We start from the raw sequence: 19,091 nt of genomic DNA, 5'->3' as shown, positions 1-19,091 counted from the left end.
ATGAATGAGCACATTTTAAAGATGAATGCTACAAGGGCAGAGCTCATGCAGAGGGGGAAAATCATCACTGAAGAGAGCATGATAAGCATAATCATAAACTCTCTTGATAGTAGTTGGGACAGCTTCATAACCCAACTGAATAGCCTCAGCTTGCAATACCTAACACTAGGCACACTAACCAGTCAGCTCATTGCAGAGGACACCCTGAGGAGGGACCGCCAACTGTCCAGGAGGGATCCTAGACCCACAAAAAGGGTGGAATTCCATGATAGGGCCAGGGACACCTCAGAATGTTACTCTTGTGGATCAAGGAACCACTTAAAGAGGGACTGTCCCAGGAACCATAGGGATAGGGGACAACATGACAACAGAGGGGGGCGGTCACCTGAACGCAGGTACCCAAAGGAAAGGGGGTGAGGGTGGTCACCCAATCCCAGGAAGCATCACGAACGCAGAGACAACTCCAGGGACAGTAACTCAGGCTCTATGTACGGGATCAGTCACGATGACCCAACTGATAAACATAAGGTAGAGAGGAACACATGGCTCCTGGACTCAGGGGCCACAAACCACACTACTTGTAACCCAGGGCTGCTAGACTCACTCACACGTACACATCACACAGATAGGGGATCTAAAAGGGGTACTGTACATGCCAGAGATACCCCACAATGTACTAGCCATCACAAAACTGACACGGGACACAAACATAGAAATAAGGTTCAAGGGCGGAAAAGCACACTTGATCAAGCAAGGGAAAGAGATAGGAAAGGTAACCATACATGAGGGACTTCCTTACTTCACACCCAACGCAAGGGAGGAAGAAGGCATTGACACCAGCACGAACCATGAAATAGATGAATGTCCAGAAGTAGAGGGGGTACAGCAAGAGGCAGGGAGTTGCAATGGGAATGTCAACAAGTCTGTATCTATCAGGAAGCCATTGCATGATAACTGCGCCCACCTCCTCCACAGGAGACTGGGACACATAAGCTTTCCCATTGTAAAGAGAATGACGGAATGTACCGAAGGTCTCAAAGTAAAGAACTGTGAAAACTATTTAGAGTGTTCAATCTGTAAGCGTTCAAAGATCAAGGTCAAAGCCATCCCCAGGGAATCAAAACGAACCACAGAGTCCCCCTTCCAATTAGTGCATATGGACTTGGTAGGGCCATTGAAACCCTCTGTGGGGCATAGGAAGCGATTCTTCCTCACGATTGTGGATGACTACACCAGATACGGGTATGTCTACTCCCTCAGACACAAAAACGAAGTATCCCAAAGATTTAAAGAATTCCACAGAAGAGTAGATATGCAACATAACATGAAAATAAGACAAATAATGACAGACAGGGGCTCAGAATTCATGGCCAAGGAATTCACGAGGTGGCTGAGAGAACAGGGCATAGTGCATTACACCTCTTCACCTTTCTCCCCCTTCCAGAATGGGGTCGTAGAGAGAAAAAACAGGGTGTTGCAAACGATGATGAGGTGTGCCCTGGAGGATGCTGGGATGGGGCAGCACTTCTGGTCAGAGGCACTACACTACGCCAATTACACCCTGAATAGACTGTGGTCAAGCTCTATCAATAAGACACCATACGAGATGCTATACAACAGAAAGCCCAACATCGCACACTTACACATATTCGGTGCCCCAGCCGATGTCCACATCCCCAGGCAGTTAAGAAAGAAAGGGGAAAAATTATCAAAAAGACTGAAATTCGTGGGTTACGAACCAGGCACAAAGGGCTACAGATTTGTCGACAACAACAACCGTTTTGTCGTTTCCAGGTCAGCCAGCTTCCACGAAAATGCAAACTGGTCAAGGGTACACTCCAACAACATCCCCACCAATAGGGTTACACTCGAACATGGCCAGGGGAAAAAGGAAGTCAGAGAGGTCAGAGAGCATAAAGCCAACAATCGCAAAGCGAGCGTCAGAGAGTGGAAAGAAGGGCACCCTTCCCTGAAGATAGATGACCTGACAAACAAAGAGGCAGACAACATGCAGGAAACCAAGCCAACCCCCAGCAGGCCAGTCAGGGAAAACAGAAACAAGCTGCCAAGGAAGCTGGAAGACTACGTCATGGCCATCCACAACACCCATTTCACGCCCAGCTCATACGAAGACATCCTCGGGCTCCCCCAGGAAGAGAAAGAAAAATGGATGTCTGCCATGGAGAAAGAGATGGAGAGCCTAAGGAACCTCCAGGTATACTCACCTGCCCAAATTCCAGAGGACAAAAGACCAATAGGAACCAAATGGGTACTCAGAGTTAAGACATTAGAAGACAACAAGGTCCTGTACAAGGCAAGACTAGTCGCACAGGGTTTCGCCCAAAGATACCCCGAAGACTATACAGACACCTACTCGCCTACCGTCAGGGTGGAGAGTGTCAAAAGCGCCCTGGTGGTGGCCACCATACTGGGCTTGGAAGTTTTCTAGGGACGTACAAACAGCGTACCTGCACGCCGAGTTGGACAAAGAGATATACGTCAAAGCACCGCCTGGGTACAACGAGGGCGAGAACCAGACCTGGCTGCTGAACAAAAGCCTGTATGGACTCAAGCAGTTGGGCAAAAGTGGTATGATTGCCTAGCCAAGGCTCTCAGATCCATGGGCTTCGAAGCCACTTCAGCTGACAAATGCTTCTTCACGAAGAGAGAAGACAACACATTCGAAGGCGTGCTCGTTTACGTGGACGACATCTTGTACATCAGCAAACACAAGGACAGATGTGACAAGTTCGCCACTGAGCTGGGTAGCCACTTCTCCCTAAAGTCACTTGGAAAGATCGATAAATACCTAGGGGTCCAAGTGATGAAAACCGACAAAGGTTTTCGCCTCTCCCAGAGAGAAAAGATCATTGAGCTGCTGTCCAAATGCCACATGTCCGAAGCAAAACCCAGCGAGACTCCCATGCAGCCAGAGTTCCTGAAGACTATGTACGAGGAATCTGAACCCTTCACAGACAATAAATTGTATATATCCAACTGGACCAGGCCCGACATCGCCTTAGCCGTCAATCTGCTGTCCAGACACGTAAGCAAACCCACAATAACACACTGGAATGCCATCAAAAGACTACTTAGGTACTTAAAATTCAGCGCGGATGCCCAACTCTGCCTAGAGCCAGAAATATCCGAGAAACCAAAACTAACCTGCTACGCTGACGCTGATTGGGCTGGGGACATAAAAAGCAGAAAAAGCACCTCCGGCTATGTGCTACTACTCAACTATTGCCCCATCCATTGGTACACTGGAAAGCAAAAACTGGTGGCCACATCAACTACGGAAGCAGAATTCGTTTGTCTATCCAAGGCTGCAAACAACTTAGTGTGGTTTGATGACCTGCTCTGCAGCATTTGGGCTGAACCCTCATATCCAATAGCCATCCGAAGACAACAAAGCACCAATAGAGATCCCAAGGGCCGATGCTGTAGGACAGCGATCTAGGCACATTGACATTAAGTGCAAACACGTCAGGCAGTTTTCAGAGATAGGTTTCATTAAGGCAGTACACTGTGACACAGAGGAGCAAACAGCAGATATTCTCACTAAACCCCTACCACATAAACAGCATGCGTACCTCATGTCCAAAATGTGTGTTTACATGTGATCCATACCTGTGCATGTATATTCTCTGTACATATATAACCACTTCTCCAGGTACCCAGTTAGACATTTAGAGGGGGTTTTGTCATGGTAAATGTCTAACTACAACACCTCCCTGATCACCCGGCCCTGCAAGGATTAACTGACCATATATCCCATAACCCCTGTGACCACTCCTTACCTCCTTGCCCCTCCTCCTGGGTATAATAGCTCCAACCACGAGGTCCACAATTCATTCCAGATGTATACCTGAAGGAGAAAGGTACAAGGTCAGTGACCTTTAGTGCCAATAAACCTACAATAAAGATACAGAAAAGAATTGAAATTTGTCTTTGAGTTATTGGGCTAGATCCATCTTTAACAGTGGACATAATGGTCATGAACAATTGGATAAACTTTTTCTGACAAATCTTTTGCATCCAGCTTGAAAAACAGAAAAGTACTCTTTTTGCTGGAAATGACTTTTGCTCTTATTTAATTTCCGCCTGTCATGCAGTTTAGACCTAGACTTGGAAATTATATTATCCATTGTGCAAAAATAACCATGATATGCACTTCAGGGACATCTTCATTTTTCCCTTTCATAGATATATGCACATGCATTGTGAGAGAGAGACACGGGATGGAGGGGGGGGAGAGAGAGAGAGAAGCCAGAAACAAAAGTTAAACAAAATATGTTTGATTGTTTTCATTGTTTGGAAAAATAATATAATTTTTCAGCAAATTAACATATATGAGAATGAAGATTCAATTATAGCAATGGCAATGACATTTAGACTTATATACACAGTGCTTTACAGCCCTCTCTAAGCAGTTTACAGAGTCAGCCTATTGCCCCCAACAATCTGGGTCCTCATTTTACTGACTTTAAAAAGATGGAAGGCTGAGTCAACCTTGAGCCGGTTAGGATTGAACTCCAGGCTGTGGGCAGAGTTAGCCTGCAATGCTGCATTCTAACCACTGTGCTACCAGAGCTCTTGATATTGATAACTATGTTTGTAGTTAACAAAGGAAAAGATCTTCAATTTTTTTTTAACATTTCCTTGGTGCTTGCTGAATGCTTTTCTAAAAAAAGAAAAAAGAAAAAAAAGAACCTGGTAATTCTTCCAAAGCAACCTGGAGATAGTCCTTGACTTATGACTATTCATTTAATGACTATTCAAAGATATGATGGTACTGAAAAATTGACTTAGGTCTGGTCCTTGTGCCCATTACAGAGTCCCCACAGCCATATGATCAAAATTTAGGCACTTGACAACTGGCATGTATTTACAACAGTTGTAACATCCTGAAGCCACATGATCACCATTTGCAACTTTCCCAAGGGGCTTCTGACAAGTAAAGTCGGTGAGGGAAGGCAGATTCTCTTAACAACGGTGTGATTTGCTTAACGGGCATGGCAAAAAAGAGAGCTTATAAAACTGACTCACTTAATGACTGCATCACTTAGTGACAGAGATTCCAGTCTGAATTCTGGTTGTAAATTGAGGACTTTGCATAGTTATAAGGAGCCATTTACATCAGGAGTTACCAACCTTTCAGACGTCAGGGACCGGGGTGAAATGCTCCCTGTTTGGACCGGATCGGGCGATCCAGTAGCGATGGTGGCAGATGGTTCAGAGAACCAGTAGCAAACATCCCTGCTCCCCCCCCCCCATGCCCAGCTGAGCCGTGCAATCATCAGAGGCTTTTTTTTTAATTTTTAAAAGCATTTTTTCTACAACCTCTCCGGCCCGAAAAAATGCTTTTAAAAGTAAAAAAAAAAAAAAAAAGCTCTGATGATCACGTGGCTCAACTGGGATCATCAGAGGCTTTTGAAAGCATTTTTTTCTACAACCTCTTTGGCCGAAGAGGTTGTAGAAAAAAATGCTTTTAAAAGGCTCTGATAATCCCAGCTGAGTTGCCTGATCGACAGAGGCTTTTAAAAGCATTTTTTTGGCCGAAGAGGTTGTAGAAAAAATGCTTTTAAAAATAAAAAAAAAAGCCTCTGATGATTGCAGTCACATTACCCCCCCCCACGCCACGCCCACAGAACCGGTAGTAACAAATTTTACATTTCACCACTGTCAGGGACCAGTACATTCATAATTTTAAATCCCAAGGACTACTAATATGATTTTTTTTTTAAAAAAAGATAAATAGTATTTAGTGCAATATAAAAAATGCAAATAATTTTTCTGCATCAAAATTTTCTCATGAACCACCAGTGGTTGGTGACCACTGATTTACATCACTGAGCCTCAGCACCAGAATCAAATGAGAAGACCCCAGAGAGATGGCTGCCTAGCATCCTATGAACACAGCCAGTGATAGGGATGCCAACTCTCTCCTGGATCACTGAACTAATCTTATTTCAGGATATTTTTATCTGTATTATACCAAAACCTGTCTTCCTATAACCTAAGACAAGTATTGCATTCCTAACTGCTTGTGGTTCCTTCTTTTTTGATATTTTTACTAAATAGGTTGTGGTTTCCTTCTGTTTGACAACCTTCAGTCCGAGCTCTTATTCCACCCTCATTTTTATTTACTTCTCAGGGCTAAATATACTTAATAATGCTGCTGTGCTGAAAGTTGCTGTGCAATTCCTCAATCCCCACCCTGATGAAACTATTTTCTTTCTTTTTTTTTCTACTTTGTTTTCTTGATGCTTGAAAATTAGATTTGGATTTCTCTTGGGATTAACTTTCAACTAATTTTATTGTTGTAGCTGGCAGAGAGCATGACTGCTGACATGGATCTTTTCTGGTAATCCACCTCTCTAAAGTCTTCTTCCTTTCCAAAGCCAAACACCAATGGGATTTTGACCTTTGAATATTTCATGGCAATATAGAAAGAAAGGAGAATTGCAAGATTGTTGGAGACACAATTGCACAATGAAAGGTAGAATGTTAGCACTAAACCTCTTTTCATCTTGCAGCCGAAACAGTGCAAGATCTCTGCACTCCATTCTTTGAGAATATCATTATAATTATCTTCTCCCTCAAAAATATTTTGAATATAAAGTCTCTTTTATTAAACAAAATTGGAAAAAATGCATTACATTAAAATATATTTAATTCTTTCAATCTTTCCTGATAGGATTTACTGTCCAGTTTCCTGATTCTCCTTAATTCTGTTCTCTAAGCTTGTTTTGAAAACAAAAGTGTGTATAGTCAAGGCTATGGTTTTACCAGTTGCAATGTATGGCTGTGAAAGTTGGACCATAAGAAAGGCCGAGCACCAAAGAATTGAGGCCTTTGAACTATGGTGCTAGAGAAGACTCCTGTGAGTCCCTTGGACTGCAAGGCAATTAAACCAGTCAGTCCTAGAGGAGATCAACCCTGACTGCTCTTTAGAAGGCCAGATCCTGAAGATGAACCTCAAATACTTTGGCCACCTAATGAGAAGGAAGGACTCATGGAGAAGAGCCTAATGCTGGGAAAGATTGAAGGCAAAAGAAGAACGGGACGACAGAGAATGGGGTGGCTGGATGGAGTCACTGAATCAGTCCACGTGAACTTAAATGGACTCCAGAGGATGGTAGAAGACAGGAAGGTCTGGAGGAACGTTGTCCATGGAGTCGCAATGGGTCAGACATGACTTCGCAACTAACAACAACAAAGCTTGCTTCACTTAGGAAAAATGTGTATCCTTCATATAGTGTGTGACCCAAACTACATCAAGATATCTCTTGTCAAGCTTTTTTGGTCAGTTGCTCTCCTCAGAGTTGGACACTAAAAAGAATCAGACTTGAAAACTAGTATCAATAGAAGAGAATATTTGTACCTCAGGTGGCATCCTTGGTGTTCTCTGAGCTTGGTTGTTTTCTTGCAGATCTTTCTATACCCAACTAAGTAGCATCATCAGTGCTAGAAGGGTGTGGGGTTTGCTCCATGTATATACGGTAACTTGCTTTGTCAGTGTGGATAGAAGTGTTGTTTTCTGCCTGATAGTTCCTTGATTAAGCTATTGTTTACTACTTGTTTGTCTGAGTTGGTAGTTCTTTGATATTAAAGGCAATGGCAAATTGCTTTCATATTATGCCAATAAAACTGTATGGTTGTGTCAATATAGTGAACCAAACTCAAGTCTGACTTAAGAGCATCTTTACTGTTTTTAAAAGAATTGGAGAAAAAAGTTATTGGTAGTGTTAACAACGAAGATAAGCAAGGAGATTAGAATAGCTGATCATAGCTCTACTCAAATCTCCATTAAAAATCCTGATTGGAGATTGTTTCAACTAAGGTGCTTAACCCTGGTATTAAATATGTGTATGCATATTGCTAGATTTGAGTGGGGTAAGCTTCCCAAATATGTTTTTGAATAACAATTACATATGCAATATACCATACTTTTTGGAGTATAAGACACACACTTTCCCCCCACTAAAAGAGAGTGGAAATGTTAGTGCGTCTTATACACCGAATACATTTTTGGCCTCCCAAAACCCTGTCCCGTGTGTCCCGTTTTGTCCAAAACCAGGCCTATTTTTCACAAAAACGGGATGTGCAGAGAGTTTGGGAGAGTGCTCCTGGCAGCTGGGGAGAACAAAAATGTGACACATGGGGGATTTGGGAGGCCAAAAACCGGCCCATTTTTCATGAAAACGGGCCTATTCTTCAAAAAAACGGGCCTGTTTTTCATAAAAACAGGATGTGTAGAGGGTTTGGGAGGCCTGTAGAGTGTTTCTGGGGGCCTCCCAAACCCTCTGCACATACAATTTTTGAAAAAACGGGCCCATTTTTCACAAAAACAGGACACACAGAGCAGAGGTGGGCTCTACTTACCTTTACTACCGGTTCACAATGGGATAGCGCGCGCTCGCTTCGCTCACGCATGTACCTTGCTTCTGTGCACGCACAGATTACTGATGAGGACATCTGGGGCAGTGGGCAGGGCCTCCTGCCAGTTTTACCACCAGTTCTTACAAATCGGTCCGAACCAGGGACAACCCACCGCTGGTGCAGAGGGTTTGGGAGGCCTGTAGAGTGCTCCTGGGTGCCGGGGAGGGCAAAAACTATTTTTTTCTTGTTTTCCTCTTCAAAATCTTGGTGCGTCTTATACTCCAGTGCATTTTATAGTCTGAAAAATACGGTGGATAAATTTAGCTCATTGCATCTAAAATTGTATTACACCTTTCATGGTTTTCATTTTTAAACTTTTTTTTATTGAACTACAATAAAAAGATAAAGAATCAAAGGAAAGATAAGAAAAAAAGAAAGTATAGAATTATGATTTCTGCTCTTCTTTCTATTGAGTAGTTACTATCTTACTCTTCCCCCTGTTTTTTTCTTACTTTGTAATTCCTTTCCCCAATGGTGGGATTCAAGTAATTTAACAACCAGTTCTCTACCCTAATGATTTCTTCCAACAACCAGTTTGCCAAACTGCTCAGAAAGTTAACAAGTGGTGCGAACTGCCACCACTGCCTTTTCACCTTCTTTCTTTTACCCTATGTAGTCCCATAATCATCAATTCAGTCTTTACTTCTTTCAACAAAAAGTCCATATAAAATTTCCAGTCTTTCAAAACAGTCTTTATTGCTTTTTCCCTGACCAAACCGGTCAGTTTCACCATTTCTTCCTTTCGTCCTTTTTATAAATCAGGCCTGGCTTCCACCATGGATAGATATTATTTGTTTTTCAAATAAATGATAGAATCATCTAGGGATCAAATACGTATAGAAATACAAATGTCAAAGAATCCAAAAATATATAGATTTCACGTTTATGTTGCATGTCTTTTTCTGTTTCTCACTGTCAAATGAGGAAAGATTTAAGTTAATCCTCAAGTTAGACAGGGAGAGCTTTCATTCTTGATAAGGCCTGTTTTGTTACCAATTTAACTCTAGATCAGTATACGATCACAGCCTTAAAGAAGGCATGTTTATAGGCAGCCTGCCCTGCTGTTATCTGATAACGTGTGCTGGGCCTGGGGAAGATACTTTCGATTGGCATTAGAATAAATCCATGCTCTACTGAGAATCTCTTACAACTTGTCTGAACCAGGGGTGGGTTCTACTTACCTTTACTACTGGTTTGCATCGTGCCCACACGTGCGTGCTTGCTTTGCTCGCGTGAGCACACGCTCTTCTGCGCATGCACAGATGCTTCTGTGCATGCACAGATCAACTTTGATGACGTCTGGGTCAGTGGGCGGAGCCTCCCGCCAATTTTACTACTGGTTCTTGTGAACCGGTCCGAACCAGAGGCAACCCACCATTGGTCTGAACCAATTTTTGAAGTCTACAAGACTTCAAGGGAACCACTGTGCTTTTCATTCATTGAGTGGCACTTGCTTGATTACACTTATACTTGGAATCAAAGACATCCTGATTACCTTACTAAAATTGAAAAGGTATAACTCACTTGTAGATTAAGGTAGGAGTCTCCAACCTTGGCAATTTTAAGACTTGTGGACTTCAACTCCCAGAGTTCTAGGAGTTGAAGTCCACAAGTCTTAAAGTTGCCAAGGTTGGAGACCCTTGGATTAAGGAATAGAAGAATACCTCGAAGCATAATTCCCAACCCAGATGCCCACAGAATTCTCTGCAGTGACCTTACTGGCTGGGGACCTCTGGGACTGACTGACTGAATCAAACAGATCAGAGTATTCAGCCCACCAGCATCCTCTTGCCTCTCCTCATTCCTCTGTCTTTCTTCATCCATCCATTAGCATTCTTCTTGCACAAGTCTCAAGTCTTCCCCATGAAAGTTGCACAAGAGTATAGCTGTCCCACAAACCGAAATGATTTAGAGTTGCACAATCACACAGCTGTATGCTCCTGCGTGGGAGAAGTTTCTTCCCCCACCCTTTCCAAAAAAAAAAAAAAACTTTTTCTGAACAATTGTACATGAAATCTCTTATTCACAATTTACTTGTTTTTAATTCATCCACACATGATAAACAAACTGGAGATATTATAACAGGAAATCAAGGACATTTTTCTATGCAGTCATATAGTCTGCTCCCTGAGTCCCATTTCAAAGTTCTTTTGCGGACCAGAACACCTATGGAAATGCTGTTGTTTCCTTGTAGGAACAGTTGTCACAGACACTAGTCTATGACATAAAAAGCATTAAAATTCTGCTTGTTCTCATTTTGGTAAGTCTTCTTTCGCTCCTGAGCAAGCGTGATGCCCTAACTTTCATCCAGCCTGAAAATCCACTCCAAATCCCTCTGAATGACAGAAAAATTGCAGGGATGAGGAAAAGTGAGAGGCCATGTGTTGCTGAAACAAAGTGTTTGAACTTAGGTATTATTTCTCTGGAATCATCTTGTGGAGGCACTTCATCAGATCAAGGCAAGGACCTTTGAGAGTGGATTCAAATACTGTTTATTTATTTATTTTTCATTATTTATCAAGCTGAGCCAAAATCAGGAGTATCCACAGAAATAGGGTTAAAAAGCAAATCAAGACGGTGGCAACAGCCGTGTGATTAAAGCCCTGTCTAACAACACATGCATAAAAAAGAGAGACTATCTTGATTTTTTGACCCTACCTGCTGATCCTCCTGGCCAGAATGATTGACTTGAACATACTATAGTGAATTAAATGTTCTCCATTGAGTCTAACTGTTAGGTTCCCAAAACCAAGAAAGACATGCTGAGTAACTTCAAACCAGTTTCTTTTATTTGCTTGCCAAACTAAACTACTTCCATCATTAAAAATAAACTCCGAGAATTTCTGGGAGGAGTTGTCTTGATTTTCTTCCTCCCAACCAAACTATCTAAACTTCAATGTCTCTTGCTTCTCTGGAATGCAGCCCCTCTCTCCTGGGAATCCAGACCAGATTTCACCAAATTAACTCTGCCTAGATGTGTAGATTTGTCCTAGTTTGTGAGGAGAAGGAAGATGTTTGATGGAGTGGAATTATGGTTTGAATGCCACAAATTCCGTCACACAAAATCCTCCTAGAGCAGGGGTGTCAAACACAAAGCCTGAGGCCAGATGTGGGCTGCGATGTGGTCAGATCCGGTCCACAGGACCATCCTGGAAAATGTAAAGAGCCAGCCTGCATCGCTTCGGCCTGGTCCACCCAATGCGAAGAGGAAACATCAGGCCAGTGTGGCTTCAGCCCAGTCCACCCAATGCAAAGAGGAAACATTGGGTCAGCGTCACTTCGGCTCAGTCTACCCAAGAGGAAACATTGGGCCAGTGTGGCTTCGGCCCATTCTACCCAATGCGAAGAGGAAACATGCCAGCAGTTTCGGGAGTGGCATCAAGCTGGCCACCCTGTTGGCCATGCCCGGATGGCCCCCTGAGGTCAACCACAACCCTGATGTGGCCCTCAATGAAATTGAGTTTGACACCCTTGTCCTAGAGGAAAGAAGGATCTAAGCCACCCCTAAGATTAGTGCCGGAACTGAAGACCATGGTGTACTGTAGGTCAGAGAGAGTTTTAGAAGAAGAAGATAAATCACTTTGCAAATGGCTGGTGACAGCTCAATGGTGAGTCACTCCAGGTAGTTTTAAGAAAGATGAGCCCACACTCATTGCATTGTCCAGCTGCACTGTTGCTGTAAGGAAATCATTTGAAATTGGCAATTATTTGTTTTTCTCAAAGAATGAGCAATATAAAACCCTCCTTTTTGGGAAAAAAAATGGAACAATTTTAAGCCTCAGACTTTCAGCAAAATTATTTCCTCATTAGACCACATCTATTGTGTACCTGAATATTGGCGAATTTTAACATTCCATAATAAGGGTTTGTTTGTTAATTTAAATATAGTCTTTAATTATATCTCTCAGCTAAATATAATTTGAGAGCTGATATGACATAGGGGATGGAGAGCTGAATAGACACTGACTGAAAGCCTGCTTTGCAATAAATCTCTCTAGTTATTCCTATGTCACATTTAACTGGGTCAATAGCAAGAACATTTCTTTTGGGAATACCAGGAAGGAGTTGATTGACCCACATGGTTAAATTTAGCTCCAAAGAAACTTATATATACACAGGGGTTAAACTAACTCCTTCCAGTCAATCATGTTGTGGGAATGCTTAAACCCAAGAAATTGACACATTTTGCCTATTGAATCTTTCAAGAAACAATGGGAGAGAAAGAGAAGCTGAAAAAAAGTCCCCTTTACAAAATTCACGGGCAACTCAATGCACAGAAAAAATTACTTCACAAACTCTGAGTGGCTGGGGCCACCCAAACCACTCAGCCTTGGTGGCGCAGCGGACTAAAGTGCTGTTAAGTAGTACTTAGCTGCCAGCTGCCTGCAATTACTGCGAGTTCAAATCTCACCAGGCTCAAGGTTGACTCAGCTTTCCAGCCTTCTGAGGTAGGTAAAATGAGGACCTGGATTGTGGGGGCAATAAGCTGACTTTGTATAAAAAGAGCACCACTTGGGGGGGGGGGGCGAAAGCCCTACTAAGCAGGTATATACAAAAGTATGAAGGCTATTGCTTAACGCATTGTAAGCCGCCCTGAGTCTCCAGAGAAGGGCGGCATATAAATCGAACCAATAAATAAATAAATAAATAAATAAATAAGTAAATAAATAAGTAAATAAATAAGTAAATAAATAAGTAAATAAATAAACCATGCCCACTACTGCCTCTCTGGCCAATGAGGAAGGAGCTAGTGATGTCGTGAAGATTCTCCTTGTGAAAGAACTCACAGACACTAAACCTTTCTTGGAGAAGGTGAATCGGATCTCTATTCCTCACATGGTGACATTTGATCCATCTGGCATGATTATGAGCTACCAAAATCGCTAGTAAAACAGATTTAATTGGATCTGCATCTGAGTTACATGCGTGGGAACAAGGACCCTGTGGATAGATTTTTATTCAGCCTGAAAATGACATGGAAATTGTACCTTTGCCTGCTCCTCTTACTTTTCTGTCAGAACAGTGATGTATGTAGGATGGATAATCTAACTCAAAATACTGAATAACCCATACAATTTTTAGGGCATAGAAGTAAGCATTTCTCTCATACTATGGGTTGTTTTTTTTTTGTTTTTTTTTACTTCTACTTAGACCAGGGGTCGGCAATCTTAAACACTCAAAGAGCCACAAAGGTCCTAACCGGAAGCCTCTGTTCAATTCTGGAGCCGACCGGAAGTCTGGTTCTCCCATCATAGTCTCCTCCTAGCACGGCATCCTTTTTCCTCTACCTCTCCTAACCGAAAGCCCGATCAATTGTGGAGCCAACCAGCAACAGGGAGCCACAGCAAAGGGATGAAAGAGCCACATGTGGCTCCAGAGCCGTGGGTTGCTGACCCCTGATTTAGACAAACCCACCTTTCTGGGATGTTTTGTAGATCTCAGAGAAACCTTCAAAGTACTCAAGAAAGGAAAACACATTGAAATACAGCATTAGCATAAGACAACCGTGTTCAGTGTAAAAGGGCTGGCTGACACTTTATAGCAACAGGAACAAAGTAATCAGATTTGAGGAGGGATGGAAGAGCATTGAGAAGAGCCAAGTCTGATGTTTATTTCTTATACATGCTCATGTCTTCTTGGCCTTCACATGGTTCAGAAATGTTTATGAAGAAGCTCTCTGGCTCTTGCAAAATGTAGTACTCTTCTGCTGTTTATTAAAAAAAAAAAAAAAACAACCTGACGTCTTTTAGGGTTCTGTGCCAATCTGAAATTGAGCTGTCATAATGAAGAGCAGACCTTTGCAAGGGACAAAGCACTGCTTCTAAATCATTTCTTAGCATCATCCAGCCCTAGTGGTTTCCCCATTGCTCGTTTCTGTATTTATTTGCTGCCTTTACCCAGGGAAAAGGAGATGATACTGAAAATGCTGCATTTACTTACACATGAAGAGCAAGTCTGACCTATTTAAGCAGAGAAAGTACACAATTGACTAAACTCCATTACATCAATAGGAGCAAGTTATCTGCTGAATCATTTGCCTCCAGAGACACTATTCCAGATTCCCTTTGATCCATTATGTCAATGGGGGCAGAACATCTATTGCATCCCTGCTGCTCAAGTCATTGAAGGGTTTCAATTATGTACGGTACATATTTTAAAAACAAATGCATCCAATAAAACTTTGGATGAGAATGAAACAGAACTAGAGAATGAATTCATTTAGTTCTAACTGGAAATGAGCCTTATATAACTGTATTAAGAAGCCTATAATCACCAGTTTTTTTTCTCTATCCTATCTATCTATCTATCTATCTATCTATCTATCTATCTATCTATCTATCTATCTATCTACTGTCTGTCTGTCTATCTATCTATCTATCTATCTATCTATCTATCTATATCTACCATATTTATATCCATAATCTATCTCCTCTCTTTTTGGATTATTTTGGTGAGGTATGGGTATATTTTCTTATGCCAAGTTAAAATGTAATGCCAGTTCCTGAATATAGTCTCTATCAAAACACGAAACGTACCCAATGGAAATATTAAGACTGTATCAAAAAAAAATTCTGGGGGAATTTAGAAACTGATCAAAATGATTCAAGTAATGCCTTTTAATTGTGTTCTTATGGGATTTAGCAAGATAATCCTATTTAGAAACCAACGTCCATGAAATTACATGTTGAAAACATCTGAATGTGACAGATCTCAAGAAAAGATTACCAATACTCATGACAGTTAAAATTAAACCATGTTGTATTCTGAATAGGTGGTCTACTTGTAAAACATTTGTACTTCTTCCCAATAACGCAACATATATTAAATGTAAGCCATAAGCAAAGACATTCTGAAATAAGATTTGTACAGGAGGGAACTGTCTGCCTATAAACATGGATGGTTCTGGAGATTTTTAAGAATCTGGACAAGCAATTTGTTTTCTTGCAAATTGCAGAAGGTTGGACTCTGGTTGAATCTTTGTGGTTCCTTCCAACTTCAGAATCCTACAATTCTAATTAACTTTTCATTTCTCTTCTCTTTTTTACTGTTAAATTCTAAGGCCAGGAAAGAATGATGCCTGCATTATATGAATGTCAAGAGGAACAGAAGAAGGAGAAAAGGTTTTGAATTTGGGATTCTTATTGGGATGAGGCAATAACTATTGTACAGTATGTCTCAGTATATCTATGCTACCACATAAAGACTGGCAAATCTGTAGCAGCCACATATCAATTAGTTGGAATCAAAGTCTATTCCTATGAGGTCCCGACCCCGTTTGCCACAAATTAAGTGTCAGCTGACATTGCATGTCAGCTACTATCCCTGTATTTCCCAGTTTAGATCTTTGATACCATCAGGGGACTTAGCTAAAAATGGTATTTTGACATGATTTAATAAAATAAAAATGAATAGCTCTTGTCAAGGCAGGGTTCAGATTAATAGCGGCCAAGTGGTTAAAAAAATAATTCTGATTCAATTCCTTTCATTTGACTTATTTTAAAAAGGGCTTGGAGTTTTGTACTCAGATGTCAGTGGGGAATATTCCTTTTTCTTTATTTAGCTGTTTGAGTCAAAGTGTTCGATAAACTTTTATTGCATTGGCTGTATATTACTCTGATATGACAAGTAGGAAATTATGGCAGAAGAATAATAGCCAACCTGCCAAAGACCAGACATGAATCTATTATACGGCTGCACTAAAACCCAAGTATCCAGTTCCTTAGTTCAGACAGGTTCTAAGGTAGATCACAATAAAGCTAACTCATAATCTGACAATATCGGAAATGAATAAACAATAGTCTGAGATGATGCAATAACAACGTGTTATTACGGAAATCAAAATATCAAAATTCTAGAAGATTCTAGAAAACAAGTGTCAAACTGAAATTAAGAAAGACTGAAAAATAAAAAGGGGAATAATAACATAGCATAGAATATAACAATAACACAAAAAATTTTTTTTAAAAAAAAATCATGATGTGATTGCTTAAGATGTCAACCTGAATAAATCAAGGATTATAGTTAATGTCTTAATGATAAAACCAAGGATTATAGTTAGTGTCTTAATGGTAAACATTTCTATTTGTGGCACTTCTTGATGATAGCCCATTCTACCTTTTCCTATTCTGTTCCAGAAGTCCTATCAATCCAAGGAACATGGATGGGGTTCAATAGAGAAACTACACAGTGAAAAGTCTTGTTTTGTACAGGTAGAAAGCTATAATTAGTTACAGTTTGAAAAATCTGTAAAATTTTCAATACTGTTTAATAGGGCATGTTTTTAAGAGTGAGCATTATGCAACGCTAACACTATCAGACTATGCCTGAGAACCAATTTTTAAGTCCCCATTCAATCAGGAACAACATCCTTAAGGAGCTCTTGACCCAGTCCATTTGTTAGAGAATAAACTAGGTAAAGGTAAAGGTTCCCCTTGCACATGTGTGCTAGTCGTTCCCACCTCTAGGGGCCGGTGCTCATCTCCGTTTCAAAGCCGAAAAGCCAGCGCTGTCCGATGTCATGTGGCCGCCACGACTAAACACCAAAGGCGCACGGAATCTTCCCACCAAAGGTGGTCCCTATTTTTCTACTTGCATTTTTTGCGTGCTTTCGAACTGCTAGGTTGGCAGAAGCTGAGGCAAGTGACAGGAGCTCACCCCATCACACGGCACTAGGGATTCGAACTGCTGCACTGGTGACCTTTCGATCAACAAGCTCAGTGTCCTAGCCCCTGAGCCACCGCGTTCCCAGAGAATAAACTAATTTTAAACTAATAAACTATTAGAGAATAAACTAATAGGATATTAAACCTGGAGATTGCTGTGCCCAACGTAAGTCTTCTATAGAGTACTGTAAATGTATTTTCCTGGAGCTTCTCTGGCACAATATCTTCATGTCCGACCTCTATGTTCACCCTATATTGAGAGAGTAATAACTGCCATGGTGAGCTTGCTAGACTGGTTCAAGGGACACCACATGGTTTAGAGTCCATTACAGCCATGGAGGATGAAGGGCCAGTTAGCACGTCCTTCCTGCTATGGAACCAAGGACCCAGGATGGTGTCATACAGTATTTTGGATACTGACTTTAATACCTGCTAGGAAAATAGAAAGAAAGTTAAATAGAATGACAAAAAGTGAAAAATATTTCTACCTATTGCTTCAAGGGGAGTAGCGTTATATGTAAAGAAAGGAATTATTGCTGAATTTAAATATTCGGATGATAAAAGGAGGATATTGGCAATTGAAATCAAGAGGGGCAGTATTCCAATTTTAGTAGTAGCTGTTTATGCTCCAAATAGGAATTTAGGAGAATTTTATAGGAAATTATGCCACAAAATAGGTGAATTGGGACATAGAAACATTTGCATTATTGGCGATTTTAATGGGGTAGTAAACCCGGAAATGGATTATAAGAGTGGGATAGCGAAAAAGAACAAAAGGGAAAGACTTCCCAAAACTTTTTTTGACTTAGTCGATGAGCACAATTTAGTAGATCTCTGGCGAGTATTACATCCGAAGGATAGGCAATTTACCTATTACTCAAGCCCTCAGAAGTCCTGTTCAAGGATTGACATGGTATGGGTCAGTAGAAGCTTGGGGTTAGAAATCAACTCGGTTGAAATCGTCCCAAATGTGTGGGCTGATCACAACCCATTAGAGATAAAGTGGAAGAGCCCAAACAGGGCTAAACGAAGGAGATGGAGATTAAATACCCATATTCTTAGAGATGTAGGGTTTACTAAAAAAACTCCAGAGAAATTTACAATTGTTTTTTGAGGAGAATGAGAATCAGGAAATGCCCTCAACATGTGTTTGGGATACAGTGAGGGCTTATTTGAGGGGATTAGTAATATCATACAATATATATAACAATAAAGAAAAAAGAAAGGTTCAGAAGGATCTGCTAATCCATCTGGAAGAATCAGAGAAGAGACTACAACGAGATCCCAGTAATACTGAAAAAAAAGAACAATGGATGACAATGAGACATAAATTAAACTTATTAGAACAGGAAGAATTGGCAAAACAATCTAAACAATATTATTTTGAAAATGGAAACAAGCCAGGGAGATGGCTATCGTATAAGTTAAAAAAGGAGAAGGAGAAGGGGATTATAGATTGCTTGGAGAATCGGGAAGACAAAATATTAGAGGAAGAGGATGAGAAACTTGAATTCGTCAGACAATATTATGAGACATTATATAGAGAGGAGGAAACCTCAATTGATACTATTAATCAATATCTCGCTAAAGGGGAACTACCACAGATAAAGGAGGAGGAAAGGGAAATGTTAAATAGAGAAATCACAATAGAGGAATTGAAGGGGGCAATATCTAAATTAAAGAGTAATAAAACCCCTGGCCCTGACGGCCTCCCAGGAGAATTGTATAAAAACCAGGAACTAGAAGAAATACTTGTACCAAAACTTCTGGCAATTTGCAACGAGGCCCTGAGAGGCTCCAGGATTCCAGAATCGTGGAAGGAGGCGTTCATCACATTGGTAGGAAAAGAAGGTACCGACCCCAAACAAATAAAGAATTACAGGCCAATTTCCTTACTCAACACCGACTATAAAATATTTATGGGAATATTAGGTAGGATGAAGATAATACTAAATAATTGGATCCAGCCCGACCAAAATGGGT

At 41.0% G+C, this 19,091-nt stretch overlaps 1 protein-coding gene across 1 annotated transcript; it reads left to right on the top strand.

Moving 5' to 3' along the window:
- The first annotated feature begins 2,620 nt into the window (after nt 1-2,620).
- Nucleotides 2,621-3,460, top strand: LOC139308771 (uncharacterized). Its single transcript, XM_070932604.1, has one exon. The coding sequence runs from the start codon at nt 2,621-2,623 to the stop codon at nt 3,458-3,460; it is 840 nt and encodes a 279-aa protein (XP_070788705.1).
- Nucleotides 3,461-19,091: the final 15,631 nt, after the last annotated feature.

This window comes from Pituophis catenifer, unplaced genomic scaffold (genome assembly GCF_029215685.1).
Source record: "Pituophis catenifer annectens isolate HBS135680 unplaced genomic scaffold, rPitCat1.0.hap2 SCAF_1, whole genome shotgun sequence".
NCBI classification, from domain to species: Eukaryota; Metazoa; Chordata; class Lepidosauria; order Squamata; family Colubridae; genus Pituophis; species Pituophis catenifer.
Note: the sequence above shows the minus strand (reverse complement) of the source record. Positions and strands in the feature narration are given on the sequence as shown.